The sequence below is a fragment of the Podarcis liolepis genome, assembly GCF_965112155.1.
Source record: "Podarcis liolepis genome assembly, chromosome: 1".
NCBI classification, from domain to species: Eukaryota; Metazoa; Chordata; class Lepidosauria; order Squamata; family Lacertidae; genus Podarcis; species Podarcis liolepis.
In genome coordinates this window covers 2,254,838-2,266,923 of record NC_139554.1, presented here as the reverse complement: position 1 = coordinate 2,266,923, position 12,086 = coordinate 2,254,838, and the positions used below count along the sequence as shown (strand labels likewise).

At 49.2% G+C, this 12,086-nt stretch overlaps 1 protein-coding gene across 2 annotated transcripts in view; it reads left to right on the top strand.

Moving 5' to 3' along the window:
* Positions 1-12,086, top strand: part of MDGA2 (MAM domain containing glycosylphosphatidylinositol anchor 2) — a 409,007-nt gene that overhangs the window by 279,236 nt on the left and 117,685 nt on the right. For both annotated transcript variants that reach the window (XM_083514663.1, XM_083514662.1), the window contains exon 7: positions 4,681-5,010. In XM_083514663.1, coding sequence (XP_083370789.1) covers positions 4,681-5,010 — 330 coding nt within the window. The remainder of the gene's footprint in view (positions 1-4,680; positions 5,011-12,086) is intronic.

Sequence of the window (12,086 nt, the reverse complement as noted above, 5' to 3'; positions counted from 1 at the left end):
TCCAATGGCAGTCCCCTGACAGTCTCACTAGTTCCACTGATTCTCTTAATTTGTTTTGCCAGTCTGGTTTTTTTGCCAGCTCTGATGGTGTTTCCTGCTTGGCAGGGGGTTGGACTCGATGGCCCTTGTGGTCACTTCCAACTCTATGATTCGATGATTCTATGATTTAGATGGGGCAGCGTCTGGGGGGAGCTGTAGTTTGTTAAGGGCACTGCAGGTTGTTATGAGACCCTCCTATTCCCCTCCCAGAACCACCAATCCCTTTTCCCAGGGAGCTCCTGCAATTGTAGCTTTGGCAGGGGGGAAATGAGAGTCTCCTAACAGCCATCAGGCCCCTCAAGAAACTATAGTTCCCAGGATTCTTGGGGGGGAAGCCATGTGTGCTTCAAAGCGGCACCGTAGTCCTTTAAATGCACAGTGTGAATGTGGCTTTGATCGCGAAGTGGGGGCGAGAGAGAGAAAAAAGACTCAGCAGAATTTTCTCGGGGGGAAAGAAACAGTCTTCTGAGAATTGTTGGCTCAGCTCTAGCCCAATTTGCTTCGTCTCGCAGGCCGGCTCCTTACCACGGTCGACGCCACGGGCTTTGCATGGTCAAACCCGTAAACATCCTCTGCAGAGGCCGACGTGAGCAGCCCTGGGTCCCTGGTGGCGCTTCAGAGGCGGCTGACTTTGCCATAAGTATTCCAGCAAAGCCTGTTGACAGAAGGGAGCTGAAAGGCTCCCTTTGATGCCATTCATGTCGGGCTAAATGTGCATTTGCAAGATAGGGATGTTTGGGCAGATTAGAGGAATGCTTGGGGTGGAGGAAGGCCTGCACAGCTACATCTCAAGAGGACGTGGAGAAGTTGTCGCCAAGGCAGTTGCAACTTAATTTGTGCATTAGAAATGCAGTTGGTTGAGGCAGGGGATAGGAGGAGCCGTGTTTGGCCACAGGGAGGGCTTAGGACATGTTTTGGAATTGCTTAAGAAGATGTTCTGGAGTGGGTGAGTCTTGCAGGTGGGGCGTTTCCTGAGCGTGGAGCAGGCAGCTGCTGAAATGACCTCTCTTTTTTGTAAAAGTGTCAAATCCTTTAAGGCAAACACCCGTCCAAAGCGGCTTAAAATGATCAGGGAGGAAAGATGAAAGGAACAATTAAAGTAAAGCAGAAAGCTACAACTTAGCAGCACTCCATATAGAATCAGAGAATTGTGGAGTTGGAGGTAAAAAAGGTAAGGTAAAGGACCCCTGACTGTTAAGTCCAGTCGTGGACGACTCTGGGGTTGTGCGCTCATCTCGCTCTATAGGCCGAGGGAGCCAGCGTTTGTCCACAGTTTTTCCAGGTCATGTGGCCAGCATGACTAAGCCGCTTCTGGCAAACCAGAGCAGTGCACGGAAATGCCGTTTACCTTCCTGCTGGAGTGGTACCTATTTATCTACTTGCACTTTGAGGTGCTTTCGAACTGCTAGGTGGGCAGGAGCAGGGACCGAGCAACAGGAGCTCACCCCGTTGTGGGGATTCGAACCGCTGACCTTCTGATCGGCAAGCCCAAGGGGCTCAGTGGTTTAGACCACAGCGCCGCCCAAGTCCCTCCTCGCCTTTACGTACTTCTGAGAAGAGCAAAGCAGAAGCTGGCCAGCATGTGCAAGTCTACTCTATTTCTTTAGACCTATGATTCCAGCTAGCTTCAGCTAAAGCATGACAGATGACCATCTAACCTCTGCTAAAAAACCTCCAAAGAAGGCGAGTCCGCAACCTCTTGAGAGAGATGGTTCCACTGTCAAACAGCTCTTAATCCTTTAGAACCGGTGTTATATGGTCCCGGCAGCTGCTCCCAGTCACCAGCCTGGCAGCCACATTCTGGATCAGTTGTAGTTGCCACAGGGCTCTATCTTGGGCCCGGTCTTATTCAACATCTTTATCAACGACTTGGATGATGGACTCAAGGGCATCCTGATTAAATTTGCAGATGACACCAAACTGGGAGGGGTGGCTAACACCCCAGAGGACAGGATCACACTTCAAAACGACCTTGACAGATTAGAGGACTGGGCAAAAACAAACAAGATGAATTTTAACAGGGAGAAATGTAAAGTATTGCACTTGGGCAAAAAAAAGGAGAGGCACAAATACAAGATGGGGGACACCTGGCTTGAGAGCAGTACATGTGAAAAGGATCTAGGAGTCTTGGTTGACCACAAACTTGACATGAGCCAACAGTGTGACGCGGCAGCTAAAAAAGCCAATGCAATTCTGGGCCTCATCAATAGGAGTATAGCATCTAGATCAAGGGAAGTAATAGTGCCACTGTATTCTGCTCTGGTCAGACCACACCTGGAGTACTGTGTCCAGTTCTGGGCACCACAGTTCAAGAAGGACACTGACAAACTGGAACGTGTCCAGAGGAGGGCAACCAAAATGGTCAAAGGCCTGGAAACGATGCCTTATGAGGAACGGCTAAGGGAGCTGGGCATGTTTAGCCTGGAGAAGAGGAGGTTAAGGGGTGATATGATAGCCATGTTCAAAGATATAAAAGGATGTCACATAGAGGAGGGAGAAAGGTTGTTTTCTGCTGCTCCAGAGAAGCGGACACGGAGCAATGGATCCAAACTACAAGAAAGAAGATTCCACCTAAACATTAGGAAGAACTTCCTGACAGTAAGAGCTGTTCGACAGTGGAATTTGCTGCCAAGGAGTGTGGTGGAGTCTCCTACTTTGGAGGTCTTTAAGCAGAGGCTTGACAACCATATGTCAGGAGTGCTCTGATGGTGTTTCCTGCTTGGCAGGGGGTTGGACTCGATGGCCCTTGTGGTCTATTCCAACTCTATGATTCGATGATTCTATGATTCTGGAATAAAATGTTTGAAGATGGCTCTCATATCATAGAATGACAAAATCATAGAGTTGGAAGGAACCCCAAGGCACCCCAAGGATCATCTAGTCTAACCCCCCTGCAATATCTCTTCTCAGTCTTCTCTTCTCCAGGCTAGACCAGCCAACTCCCTCAAGCATTCCTCAGGCTTGGTTTCCAGAGCCTTGGTCCAAAGAGTCAAAGCTATTGAGTGTGGATGAGAGATTTCTATATTTGCCACGCATATGGGCGGGGGGGGGGGGAGCTGTCCTGATGTGAACTATGGATGCCCTCGTAAGACCTTTCCCAGCATGCACTGCTGCACATCCGGCCACGAAATTGCTAAATGACGTAGGAACCGTGTCGTGACACAAGAGAGACGATGAGCTTGTCTAGAGCCTTCTTCCTTTTGTTGCGATAATGTCCCCCTTGGTCAGTCCACCATTGCATCAGTCCAGAGCAACAGACTGTCAGCCGTGTCCTAATTTCACCCACACCTCGTCCTCCTGGGAAGTTAGGGGGTGTGGAATCAGCAGCCAGAGAAATAAGGGGGCGTGGAAGTTCTCCTAGGCTGCGGAGTCCGTGCTGCTGCTGCTGAAATTTGCGTTTTGCTATTTGTCTTGCAGAGTTTGCATTCAGCCTGAATGTTTGCTTGCTAAAACGTTTGGCCCCTGTCTTTGTCTTCGTGGCACTTTTCCAGCACGAAGCAAAACAGAGACACTTATACGAGCAGGAATCGTATGGGTGGCACTTAAAAAGTGGCTTATCTTTTAAGGTGGCTTGTGGAGCATCAAACTTCAGCACACCCAGAGGCTTAGTGAGAGCAGCAGGCCAGGCAGGGAGGCACAGTGGTTGCTTCTCCTTGGCCTCGTGGCTACAGCCTAACACAGCAAAGCACATTCAGTCCAAAGGAGAATGTAGAATTGGGGGGAATTGGCTGTTACTTACAGAACTGCTGGCCCAACAGAGATGCTCTCCCTTTTTGACGGTTTGCCATGGTGTTGTGTCTCGCCTAAGGAAGGGGGAGAAATCTTACTTTGTTTCTTGTTATTTCTCTGCCCTTCCACCCAAGGCCCCAGGGTTTGGTTGCAACAGTGAAAACACAATATTAAAATCAGTTTAAAGAAACTGACAATCACAGAAATAATGTAGGTGCTGAAAATATACATCCCAGGTTGTCAAAAGCCACTCGTCATTTGCCAGAAGCTGTGCAATGAAGGTGTCAGACACACTTCTGTGGGGAAGGGGTTTCCCAGCTCAGGGGCCACCACAGAGAAGGCCCTGTGCTGCCACCCCTTGAGCCTCAGTGGGTGGAGGAACGACCAAAAGGGCCCCCTCTGCCTATCTCAGCACCCAAGAGAGTCTGTAAGGAAGGAGGTGGTTTTTTTAGGTATTTGGGTTATATCTGCGTTGTTTTAATGAGAAACGACCTTATTCCAGCATTTCAAACCATTGCATGAACCCAACACACAGTTATCTCTGCAATCTGCACTCCTTTGAATTTTGCAAAACGCTTCTCCAACCAAATAATGTGTATTAAAGGGTGCATAAGAATGTGTGTATTAGTGGGGAAAGCCTCATGAATGCATTATATGGAAGGAAGCAGTTTGAAGAAATATGCACATTAGTCAAAAGTGCATACAAAAAATGTGTACATTGCCATCAAAGTTTCATGCAGCTTTTGAAACATTATACTTGTGTTGCAAGTTGCTGAAAAAATGTGGACAGCCCAATTGGAAAAGCTGTGAGAAGTAGAAATTGGCAGGTTCCTGCATCCCTGGTCTCACCTGTGCAGTGAATCAAAAGCGGTCCTTACCCCCCAATTTACCTTGTGCTTCTCTTCCCTTTAGCCTTGAAGAAAGGGCGCTTCTGGATCACGCCTGACCCGTATCACAAAGACGACAACATCCAGATCGGCCGGGAGGTCAAGATCTCCTGCCAGGTGGAGGCGGTCCCTTCCGAGGAGCTCACCTTCAGCTGGTTCAAAAACGGCCGGCCGCTGCGCAGCTCGGAGAGGATGGTCATCACCCAGACGGACCCCGATGTCTCCCCGGGCACCACCAACTTGGATATCATTGACCTGAAGTTCACGGACTTTGGGACATACACCTGTGTTGCATCCCTGAAGGGCGGGGGGATTTCGGACATCAGCATCGATGTCAACATTTCCAGCAGCACAGGTGAGGGCATTTCCGTCACTGATGGAGACTGATTTGGCAGCCAGAATTGGAGGCAAGAGATAATGTGTCAGGTGGCTGTTGTGGTTGCTCGAGAGTAACCAGGCAGGACTCTGACCTGTCATTTTCAGGCTTTATTTTGGTGCAAACTATTTACAGTGAAGAGCCCCAAAGCTCATGTCTGGCTCAATCGCTAGCAGAATCCGGGAGTGGTCTCTTTTTGGACCTCCCCAAACATAAGAGTTTTGTTACGCCCAAACATCTCCTCCCCTCTCTGTGCCTCAAACTACTGCGAGTCATTTTGGACTCACAGCTGTCCATGGAGGCACAGGTTAATTCTGTGTCCAGGGCAGCTGTCCACCAGCTCCATCTGGTACGCAGGCTGAGACCCTACCTGCCCACAGACTGTGTCACAGTGGTGCATGCTCTGGTTATCTCCCGCTTGGACCACTGCAATGCACTCTAGATGGGGCTACCTTTGTAGGTGACCTGGAAACTGCAATTAATCCAGAATGCGGCAGCTAGACTGGTGACTGGGAGTGTTCGCCGGGACCACATAACACCGGTCCTGAGAGATCTGCATTGGCTCCCAGTATGTTTCCAAGCACAATTCAAAGTGTTGGTGCTGACATTTAAAGCCCTAAACGGCCTCGGTCCCGTATACCTGAAGGAGCGTCTCCACCCCCATCGCTCAGCCCGGACACTGAGATCCAGTGCCAAGGGCCTTCTGGCGGTTCCCTCATTGCGAGAAGTAAGGTTACAGGGAACCAGACAGAGGGCCTTTTCGGTAGTGGCGCCCACCCTGTGGAACACCCTCCCTTCAGATGTGAAGGAAATAAGCAGCTATCCTATCTTTAAAAGACATCTGAAGGCAGTTTTTAATATTTAATGCTGTACTGTTTTTAACACTTGATTGGGAGCCGCCCAGAGTGGCTGGGGAAACTCAGCCAGATGGGTGGGGTATAAATAATAAATTATTATTATTATTATTATTATATGCGCAGGATGGGTGATGGCAAGGGCGTGTTTCCCTCCTGTCCGGCCTGCCAAAGAGCGGTGTTAAGGCTCTCACCAGCATCCTCTGGTCCTTGCACCTCTTCCTCACTAGAGGTGGGGCTTTCCTCCTCCCTGGAAGAAGAACTGCTTTGCAAGATTTTTGGAGGCTCCCTGTAACACAACTGCCCTTCTATTTCTTGCCTCTGAGCCGACGGCAGCTCCCTGACATAATGTTTATTTATTAATGGCATTTATAGCCCAACTTTCCCTCCAAGGAGCTCAAGGTGGCGTCCATAGTTCTCCTCCAGCTGCTCCTCATTCAGTCCCCACAACAACCACAACCCTGGGAGTTAGGTTAAGCTGAGAGAGGCAGGGACTGGCCCAAGGTCACCCAGTGAGCTCCCAGCTCCTAGACCAACACTCTACTGGTGTTTCTCAAGCTGGGATCCCTAGCTGGTTTTGGACTACCACTCTCATTTTCCCTAGCTAGCAGGACCAGTGGTCAGGGATGATGGGAGTTGTAGTCTAACAACTGAGGACCCAAGTTTGAGAAACACTGCTCCAACCCCTCCACCACTGTGGAGATTCAGGTGGGTGGGCAGTGAATGGAGACCAGCGGCACGGTTGTCACAGAGCCTTGAGATTCCGTTAGGTTTCCAGGAGTGATGGGCAACCTTCGCCCCACCACTCATTTCAACAAGGGCACATATCAAAGGAGCTAATTTGGGGTGGGATTCATCATTGCCTCACCTCTTCATTGTTAAAACCATGCCCAAGGTGACTTACAACATGAACAGATTTGCACAGTTACAATATATATATATAACCCTAGCTAGTTATGAGCTAGGTGGACCAGTGGGTCTGGTTCCGTATGAGGTCAGACCCTCCAAGTATCCCAGATTTCCATGCCTGGAATCACAGAATCCACCCCAGTTTCTGATTGGATCCTGGAATGTCCCACTTTTCCTTCACTGGAGAAATGGTGGAGGGGGTGGAATAGGACGCCCCTCTATTCATTGGAGAAAAGTTGGATGGGGTGGCATAGGATGTCCCTATTTTCACCGGAGAAATGTTGGAGGGTATGTAAGGCCACTTACTCTATTGATATGGACCCCAATCCTGTGGATAGAATGCATTCTGCAAGTTAAGCACCTCGGCGTAGGCCCCAATTCAGCCTAATTTAGTCTGCTTATTAATACTCAGAGCACCAGAGGAGAGGAAGGAAGAGCTCATGAAGCTTTAGATTTGATTTCTAAGAAAGATTAACATTTTGGGAGGGTGACCAAGGAGGTGTCAGCAAAGAAGAGGAGGTGAGTTTTCAGCTGAGGACTGAAAGGCAAGAGGCGTTCCCATTGTTTGATGCTTTTGTAAAGCCAAACACCCTGACCTGTAAAGCAGACATTGTGTCCTGGGAATGAGTGTCTCTCCACAGTCTCCTGGTCCTTTGTGGTATGAGTAACACGTCTCCTGGGACAACTTCGAGGAAGCCAGGCTGCTGACTCACCAGAAGGAGAAGGGGGGGTTGAACAATGAGGGGGGCAGAGATTCAGTCGCAGTCGGAGGCAGCAATGCCAGTCACAGGAGGGAGGAGTTGCCCTTGTGCTTGGATCCTGGCCACTGGCCTGATCCTGCAGGGATCTTCCTGGGTTCTTATTTCCAGGGGTTGGGCTAGATGGCCCTTCCAACTCGACAATTCATGATGCTGATAGTTAGACAACAGAACTGGCGTCCTATGGGAGGCAGTGATGGTTACCAACTTGGATGGCCTGAACAGAGGACTGGACAGATTCATGGAGGACAAGGCTATTGATAACTACTAGGCATCGTAGCTAAGTTGCGCCTCCACACTTGGAGGCAGCAATGATTTTGAACACCAGTTGCTGGAAACCAGAAGAAGGGAGAGTGTGACATGCCAGCCCAATCTCTGGGCGGTGAAAGACTCCAGGAGTTTCTGCGCTTACCCAGGAGTTAGTTTCCTTGGAATGAAGGTCAGCGGAGACTGTGGTGTCTTTAGAATATTTGGATTTATTGGCACATAGATACATCCTGAGCACAGGATGGAGGAGCTCACAGCATTGACACTCCAATGGGTGTCAATGGGTTTCATCATTAGCTCCAGTTTTGGACCCAGCACAGAGCAAGAAAGATGTCAGGTGCTGGCTGGATGAAGAGGAGGGGTGGGAGGCACCAGCCAGGGAAGAAGACTCAGGGGAGGAAGACTCAGAGCCTGGGCAGTGGTGGTGGGACACTGAGGACAGGCCGGAGGATGAAGGTGGGGGACAGGAGGGTTGGAGGCTGAAGAAGCGACTGGCTTGAGTGAGAAAGAAGAGCTAGAGCAGAAAGCAATGCAGACTCAGGACATGAAGCAGAGAAGGAGGGGCTGCTTGTCTCCAAGGTCACAGAGAGCCTTGCATGTAGCAGAACGGTGGGCACGGTGGCCCCACCCCAACTTAGTTTAAGGCAGCTTGGGAGACATCTGGCTGGGGAGGAGACTTAGTGGGAAGTAGAAGGCAGAGACCTTCAGTCCTGGCAACTGTTTCATGGGGACCAGTCCTTTTTTATAGGCACTGCTGCCTGGTATGCTGTTTTCTTGAAGGAAGAGCTAACCATTCTTCTTGTCTACATCTTGAGTGCTGACCTGCATCTAGACCAGCTGACAGTCCTCTGAGAATTGAAAGGAACTCAGGGCATCATCCAGGCTGATCCCGGCCCTCAAGCTCATTACAGGCACGCACACAATATGTCAGGCCCTAGAAAGGTGGGCATTTGCCCCCTACATCCTCGCTGGCCAGCCTATCAGTTCTGGTGGGCCTGCGGGCGAGAGAATCCCCACCCCTCCTCTAGGATTTCAAATCAATATAAGACAGAATGTGAGCAATGTTCATGGATCCTAAAGTAACTTTGCTCAGGGTTGCCAACATCCTTCTTTCCTTTAGCACAACACAGCTACTCATTACTCACAGCAAGACCCAAATGTTGAAGTGTAGTGTGAATACAGGTCTTATTGGATGTCCATGGCATGATGGATGGGCGGCGGACACGGCTGTGTTGTGACCGTCTCGCCAGGTTGCCGCCGGGCCGTTCCACACAGTGGCGTATTTCTTCTCCAGCAGAAAGTAACCGATGCATTATTGTTAGTTGTGATGGATTCATTTGGAAGAGGGATTGGAGATATCAGAAGCATCCATCAGAAGGTCGGACCTGAAAGCTCTCCATAACTTCCTCGGGCAGTGATGGATGGGCGATGATGGATGGAGAAAGGGCTGAGAGGAAGAAAGCCTTGAGGTAGAACCAATCTCCTTGGGTGTCCTCTTAGTCATCAACACCGTCTAGAGGGCAGGACTTGATCACAATCGCACAGCAAACTCCAAGTGCATGTGAAGGTCATTGAGAGTTACTCATCACTGTTTGGTCTTGCAGGGATAGCAAAGAGATATTTAGAAACATTTCCATAATGTCCAACAATTCACTCACACACACACACACACATATATATATCAAATCCCAAGTAGTGCTAAGTCACTGGGTGAGTGGAATGATTTCTGCTTCTGCAGTGAGACTTCCACCTCTCCCCACATGCCCCCAGATCTGTTCTGCACATTCCTCTGTGACTCCCCAGGTGGATTTAAAATAACAGAATCATAGAATTGTTGAGTTGGAAGGGACCCCAAGAGCCATCCAGTCCAACCCCCTGAAATGCAGGAATCTCAGCTCAAGATTCCCTGACAGATGGCAACTTTTTAAAAGACCTCCAGTGAAGGAGAGTCCACCACCTTCCGATGGCTCCTTTCCACTGCCGAACAGCTCTTACTGTCAGAAAGTTCTTCCTAATGTTTAGCTGGACTCTCCTTCCTTGTCATCTGAATCCATTGGTTCAGGTCCTACTCTCCAGAGCAGCAGAAAGCAAGTCTGCTCCATCTTCCATGGGGCAGCCCTTCAGATATATGAAGAAGGCTTTCCCATTGTCTCTCAGTCTCTTCTTCTTCCAAACTCCTGTTCCTCTACAATTCTATGATGATGTGATGGGGCAGCAGCCCTCTCCTGACTTCTGGGTGTTTTAAGGTTTTTAATATACTGTATGGCTGTTTGTTTTCTGGAAGCTGTTTTGTAAGCTTCTTGGAGTTGACTTGGCAAAACCCTGCAAGATCTCCCTACTCCACATGTGCCCACTCGATCGCTTCAATTGGCAGAATTGGCAGTTGCCACGTGGTACCAGTTCTGCATTAGCGAGAAGCTGATCGTTTAGTGAGACAGCATGCACTCTGTGGAACTCCCTGCCTATTGAGATCAAGCAGGCACCTTCACGGTGCTTTTTCCAGTGCATTCCTTTTTAGACAAGCCTGCCCAGATTTTCTTCTTTTATCTTTTTGTAAACCACTTGTGTTTACAATCAAGCAGTATATAAATTTTGTGAATTAAATAAACAAGTGATGATGAGAATGATGATGATGATATCATCATCGTCATCATCATCATCTGACTTTCAAACAGCTTCTCCCTCTCCTCCTCTTCAACTAGGTAAAGGTAAAAGAAGGGAACTTGGGTGGCGCTGTGGTCTAAACCACTGAGCCTCTTGGGTTTGCTGATCGCAAGGTTGGTGGTTCGAATCCCCGCGACGGGGTGAGCTCCTGTTGCTCGGTCCCAGCTCCTGCCAACCTAGCAGTTCGAAAGCACGTCAAAGTGCAAGTAGATAAATAGGTACCGCTGCGGCGGGGAGGTAAACGGCGTTTCCATGCGCTGTGGCACTCGTCACGGTCCTCTGTGCGCCAGTAGTGGTTTAGTCCTGCTGGCCACTTGACCCGGAAAGCTGTCTGTGGACAAACGCCAGCTCCCTCGGCCTGAAAGCGAGATGAACTCCACAACCCCATAGTCGCCTTAACCGTCCAGTGGTCCTTTACCTTTACCTTCAACTAGGGTAACCTCGCCAAAAGTTAGGGCACAGGCTGGTTGCTGCAGAACATCCATCAGGATTCCTGTTCTGAGTCATTTCTTTAAGCATCTGAAGAAGTTGTTTCTTTCTCTGCCCCCCCCCTTTTTTATCGTACAGGGTGAGTCACAGTTGGAAACTGTGTTAAGCTCTTTGAGCAAGGAAGTGGCGGGTCAGGGTGGCCTCTCCTCCTTCTGACTGACCTTTTTATCTGCAAAATGCACTTACTAATTGAATGTCACACTCTCAAGAGACCAAAGAGAGCCTGTTCTTCCCGGTGCTTTTGCTCCCTTCTCCGGATGAGTCTGGCAGGGAAGGAGAGAAACAACCTTCTCTTCATTCCGAAAGCAACCGCTGGAGTATTTTGTTACCTTTAAATAAATGTGCCCATTGCAATCATGGCAAGAGTAAATTCCTAGGCTGCAATTAATGGCTCGGCCGAGACTTCTTAAAAACAGCAAACCTTATTCAGAATAATAATAATAATAATAATAATAATAATAATAATAATAATAATAATAATAATAATAATTTATTGTTTATACCCCGCCCATCTGGCTGGGTTTCCACAGCCACTCTGGGCGGCTTCCAACAAAGCACTAAAATACAATAACCTATTAAACATTAAAAGCTTCCCTAAACAGGGCTGCCTTCAGATGTCTTCTAAAAGTCTGGTAGTCATTTTACTCTTTGACATCTGGTGGGAGAGCTTTCCATAGGGCAGGTGCCACTACTGACAAGGCCCTCTGCCTGGTTCCCTGTAACCTCGCTTCTCACAGGGAGGGAACTGCCAGAAGGCCCTTGCCGCTGGACCTCAGTGTCCAGGCAGAACGATGGAGGTGGAGACGCTCCTTCAGGTATACTGGACCGAGGCCGTTTAGGGCTTTAAAGGTCACCACCAATATTGTGAATTGTGCTTGGAAACGTACTGGGAGCCAGTGTAGGTCTTTCAAGACCGGTCTTATGTGGTCTTGGTGGCCGCTCCCAGCCACCAGTCTAGCTGCCGCATTCTGGATTAGTTGTAGTTTCCGGGTCACCTTCAAAGGTAGCCCCATATAGAGTGCATTGCAGTAGTCCAAGCAAGAGATAACCAGAGCATGCACCACTCTGGCAAGACAGTCAGATAGGGTCTCAGCCTGCGTACCAGGTGGAGCTG